The sequence below is a fragment of the Chrysoperla carnea genome, chromosome X, assembly GCF_905475395.1.
Source record: "Chrysoperla carnea chromosome X, inChrCarn1.1, whole genome shotgun sequence".
In the NCBI taxonomy this organism is placed as follows: domain Eukaryota; kingdom Metazoa; phylum Arthropoda; class Insecta; order Neuroptera; family Chrysopidae; genus Chrysoperla; species Chrysoperla carnea.
This window is the reverse complement of record NC_058342.1, coordinates 27323949-27329948: the sequence shown is the minus strand read 5'-3', so window position 1 is coordinate 27329948 and position 6000 is coordinate 27323949. Positions and strand designations below refer to the sequence as shown.

Sequence of the window (6000 nt, the reverse complement as noted above, 5' to 3'; positions counted from 1 at the left end):
ACTCAATCCAGATCTATAAAATTTCCGATCTATTCGGTCTATTTTTTCCGATTACCGTAATGTCTACAAAAAAAACCGACAGAAACTTTTGGATTTCAGTTTTGCCAACAAAAATACAAAAATTGAATTTGTACCCTCAATAGCTCCTTTGAAAACTATCTAGTTTTGGGAATTATTATTCAAAAATCATCCCTTGCTGATTTGTACTGAGGGTTGAATGAGTGAGAAGTGGTATCTCTAAATCTGATAAAAAGTTTAGAAGAATACAAAAAATTTTAAAAATTATTCTACAACAAATCATCTCCAAATTTTGTTTATTTATCTTAAAAATTAGCCATGGAAAGTTCACGTACGAGTTTTCTGAATCAGGATATTCGTTTCGATATAAAAAAAATAATTTACATAAACATTTTAAAAAAAAAAGTAAAGTAATACTTCAAAAATAACGATAGATAAATAATTTGAATAGAGCGCATTATCGTGATCAAGTAATAGTTGAACATATATATAAATATAATACATATCCATCCACTCAAACTACACAAGTACGCTGATTGCATGATCGTATGCGCCGCGACGCATCACTGTATATGTGTAGGCAACAAACACTAGTATCCAAAGAAAATGATTTTGTATAATAAAATAGTAACACTGTATTGTTCATGACGGACGGCAGTATATACCATACAACACTACACACTACTCTTGTATATATCAAGTATATACTTGGTTATATACATATAAGTATATACAAACACAAACACCCGTAATCGTCGCAACCAACGTGAGAGATCCGACAATCCATCGAGGATGATACATTCTTAGTGTTATACACTCTTCAATCGTATCGCATACTGATCAGTTCGATCCTAAATCTTTATAATTCAAAACTCGACTTTTCTTAAAAACTTAAGTGGTGTTTTTTAAAAGTGTTTTTAAAAAAAAAATTGTGATTTATTTTGAAAAAAAAAATTAAAGAAAATGTAAAGAAAACTTGCGGGATAGAAAAGTTAAATTTTTTTTTAATAATAAAAAAAATGGATTTTCAAAGTGCAATGGAAACGTTTGCTGAAGCATGGGTTGCAGCGAATACTAAAACAAATCTTAATGATGTTGCTATACAGGTAAGATGATTTTTTTATTTATTTTAGTAGTTCCTTTATTTTTAAAGTAGGGTTGCCACTTTAAAGTTCCATTTCGTATACTGATTTTTCCATAACTATAAATTTTAAATAAAACCTTTTTTAGAACTGTCTCAATTTACTTGAATATGACATAAATAATCAAAAAATTCCTCCCCTGATATCGAGAGTCGGAAGAAACAATTTCTGGAGTTTCTTGAACAAGTCTAGAGAGGTGGTAACCCTATTTCGAGGTAATGTTTGTATTCTGTATTTATTTAAATTTGGAGCACAGAATACTTTTTGTTTATAATTAATTCGTTTAATTGTATACAGTCAAACCTGGTTATAGATAAAAGTGGTGGTAGTTTTTTTAGCACGCTTATTTTTAGTTTCACTTGTGAATAACTTACTAATAATGTAGTAAAATCTTAGAAGTCAATTTTAACCTACTTCTAATTGTCCGATTAATTAAAAAATTTGCAGAAGTATCAAGATCAGATAACAATACAATAATTTAATCAATTTATCCTTGTATTCTGACTTGATTAGAAGGATAAATGATTGATATTCTTATCCTTATTACTTTAATAATACCTAATAATATTATTTTGAAATATTAACAATGGGAAGGTGCAGTGGCTGGGGTGTCTGCTCCTCATGCGTAAGATCTACAGGTCAAAATTCATCCACGTTATTAGAATTCTATTTTATACAACTTTTTAACCCAAAGAGTACGGAATTGTTAATTAAGCGAGACTAAAAAATAAGAAATAAAGCACGCTTTATTTCACTGAAAATATTATTATTTCACTGGGCCCGATTCAGGGGTAGGCGAGCAGAGCGGCCGCCCGGGGTGGCAAATTCATAAAATGTGATATACAGTAATCTCGATAATCGCTATTAATAAAACCAGAAATATTCCGATACCTGGAATTGTATGGAAAAATTTATTATAATTTATAAATATAATAAAACATGAAAAAAATTTAAAGCGTCTATTTATGCGAAACTGTACATATAACATATAATACTTATTGTTTTGATTCTATTATTTTTTGGAATTACATACATCAAATGAATCGTATAACATGTTTGTTGTATATTAAGTTCTGTCCGTACATGTAGTGTAACGGTAGGCATAAAAAAAGTTACTTAGTCATATACAATAAAAGTTTTATCTATTTATACGAAATATATACAAATTGGGAAGTGAACAAGTTCTTTTCTTAAAGTTCTAAGTGGCGTGACTATGATTTCTATTGAACATAAGGTTTGCGATGCTATAAATTTGTTAAATATTTTTATTAAAGGAAATTGTTAAAGATTTTGCAGAGTAAAAAGTGCGAAAAAAATTATTTTAGTTACGAGTAATATTCTTAGAAATTAATGTTTTTTTTAACCTAATTTTAAGAATTAGAACATAATTTATATGTTGTTGTTGTAATAACATCCCATCTTTGGAATAAGAAGTTCATGGCTTATATAAGTGTAAGGGGCGGCAAATATTATTTTTGCCCGGACCGGCAAAATAACTAGATCGGGCCCTGCTGAAAAGTTCATAATAATTTTAATTGTAATGTAAAATTCAAAGCATGGGGTGCTATTTATATTCATATTTTATGTTAGTTAATTTCAATTAAAATTATTTTCAAAGTTTTAGTGCATCAAAGCGTGTTTTTTAGTTTAGTTCATAAAAATATTTTTTTTGCATATTAAAATTTTTTGATACATTTCAGCTGTATTTGCGATATGCCACTACAAAATTAAATAAATCCTTTTTACATAATTCAATCAGCCTAAGGCTTACACATCTAAATAAAATACGGGATTCAAGTTAGTAAGTTTACTTGGCTGTTGATTTTCTTATAACATTCAAATATTTCTTGAGTCAACGATCTCAGTACTTAACTCAAGTATTTGATTGTTTAAACATTTTTTGCACCAAAAAATGTTGACTAAACTAGTTCTTTTTTTCCCGAGCAATTACAAAATGAAAGTTAACGAAAAGTTAAACAAAAAAAATTTTTTTTTGAGTCAAATAAGTGTAGCCAATTATGACCGCTTTAAACGAAACTATACTTCCGGATCATGCATAATCAGGTTTGACTGTATAATCTGTGTACTTATACACCTGTGCATATTTAGAATAAAGGTGAAACTAGTAACGATATATAAATGCTATTGAATTATAAATATGCAAACATGCGTTTAAAGCGTTCACAGTGGATTAAAAAAAAAAAACATAGCGTTTAATTCAAACTATCGAAAAAAGAGTACAATTGAAAACATTTTTTTTAAGATTACAAAACAAAAAATTTCTTTTGGCTAAATATATAAAATTTAAACTAAATATATAAAATTTAAACTGAATCTAAAGTTGGAATTCTGAACCAAAGTTTTGAAAAAATTTTGTGTTTATTTTGTGAATATCTTTTACTATTCACTAAAATTATTCATGTCAAAAAACTGTACATTTAAAAAAGATCTCATATCCTGAATATTAACAATTTTTTTAAAAGGAAAATTTTGAATAGAAATTTTTTTAACAATTTACCTTAATTACCAGGTCTGTCTGTTTTTTTTAAGAAAAATATTTATTAAAAAATCGCAAAAATTTGGCCTATTTTACATATCATCAAGATGTTTGCCTATTTATAAGTAGTACAAGGCTTATTTGCCTATTTTTTTAAATAACTTTCTATACAATTAATAATTTTTTATATTGGTTTTTTTTTGATTAACCACCAATAGATAATCTAGATTTTGAAACACATATCAGATATTTTGATAACCTTCATTAAATCTTACAGGCTTTTCTATTGCTTATTGTCACCACTTTTTGCCTATTTTCGCGTTCCAATTCACTTTTTACTCCATAACAAAGAAAATCATCAATAAATAGAAGATATCGAACATACAAGATATTTAACTTAGAGTTCGATAAAAAGCATATTTAAATATTGCAATCGATTTTATTTGTGCCAATAAATACGCTCTTTTAGTAAAAGCAAGGACGATAACAGGGGGGGGGGATTCTGGCTGAAGAGGCTTGCCCTGTCTTTGCGTTTTTGGGAATTGTGAGTTCATCATATCCCAACACATTAACGATATCTGATAATAAAAATTGAAAACATGCTCAGAGGAGTATCACGAAGAAGGACAAAATATTTTCAACAATTTCGAAGTTCTTGAGATTTTCTTTTGAGAATTAACCCCCTCAAATGAATCTTATTTTCCGATTTTTTTTCCAAATAAGTTTTGCAAGAAAACCTGACATGATAGAAGGAAATAGATATTATTTTTGGATTCATCACATTTAAGGGTGTGCGAGCACCAGGGCAATTTTAAATAAAAAGCTTAAATTTTTTTAATATAAAGTTGGACTAAGTCTAAATAAATTCTGGAAATTTTAGTGGGGCGGGGAGGGGGATGTTGCCTGATGATTTCAATAAATAAATGTCATATTTAAGAAAGTAGGCATAGTTAACATTGATCTTGATTGATCTAGTCGGTCGGAAAATGTTTAAAACAAAAGTTGTTTTTTTTTATAAGGAAGATGCGTATTACGGATCCGAGACCCAATTAACCTTTGTTGCTCATTTACGAACTCGACCTCACTTTTTACCTCCCAAGCACGCTATAAAAATTTCAGCTTGATACCTCTTTTCATTTTTGAGTAATCGTGATGACAGACGGACAGACAGACAGACAACCGGAAATGGACTAATTAGGTAATTTTATGAACACCTATACCAAAACTTTCTTCATAGCATTAATATTTTTAAGCGTTGGTACTAAAATTTGGTACTAAACTTAGTATACCTTGGTATACTTCATATACATGGTATAATAACGAAAATACGAGAGTGTCTTCATCTTAAATGCGACACACCGTATAATTTAGCAAAAATATCCCACACAACTGAAGAAAAGGTTTTTGCAGACCTGTGTATTTTTTTATTTGCCTATGTTAACCTATTTCTATTAGTGCCAATTAATCCGTTCGCTAGTTATAACAAATAAAAACAATAACAATAATAATTTTTAACACATATCTGTATCAATTATAATATCACATATTGTATATGTAATATAATTGTTGCAGTGATGTAAATGATGTGATTCAATACATACACATAAAGTGAAGCTTCTGAGAGTTTCTTAATCTGGGTTAAGTGGGGTCAAAAAGCATTCAAATTCCTTGAATATAATTATTCTTATTATTATTACAATATCTAATATGTGTTACAATTTCTATTTTATTTATTTTAATTTAGTGTTACGTATTTTTTTTTTTTTTTTAAGTCATATTTATATAATCACACGTTGTGACCACAAGTCTACTATTTACGTTACATAATTTATTTACGCTTGTCTGTTATTACATAATACTTCCATCTATATATCATGTAATATTAAGTCCTGAAAATTCTATTTTTTACGATTTAAAAAAAAATTATTTTCGAACTTGTTAAGGTAGTACGAGCATGGTAACGACTTGCAGTAAAGGGTTTTATATTTAAGGATGTATGAGCATGACAACAATGTCATAGCTCAAAATTATTGTATAGACTTTGACTGATATTTGGTTAAAATTTCAGCATAGGTGTCCATGCAAATTATTAAGAAAAAAATTAATGAAAATCGATATAAAATACATTGTTCTTATAGAAAAATCTCAAAAAACGATATATTTTGAAAGTTTTTAATAATTTTCACTTGGAACGAATGAAAACAAATAAAAAAATTTTTTATTAGAAAGTAAACATAGAAAAGAAAAAAAACCAAGTGTCTCCATCCATATAAAGAATGTACGAGCAGGCTAGATTTAGGGCTGAAATTATTTTTATCTTATTTTCAACTTTAATGATGAATT

The 6000-nt window shown here is 28.1% G+C and overlaps 1 protein-coding gene across 1 annotated transcript in view; it reads left to right on the top strand.

The window, feature by feature from the left end:
• Positions 1-1011: 1011 nt before the first annotated feature.
• Positions 1012-6000, top strand: part of LOC123303033 (probable serine/threonine-protein kinase DDB_G0282963) — a 51158-nt gene continuing 46169 nt past the window's right edge. The window contains exon 1 of the mRNA XM_044886128.1: positions 1012-1124. Within this exon, the coding sequence (XP_044742063.1) occupies positions 1038-1124 (87 nt within the window). The 5' untranslated portion in view covers positions 1012-1037. The remainder of the gene's footprint in view (positions 1125-6000) is intronic.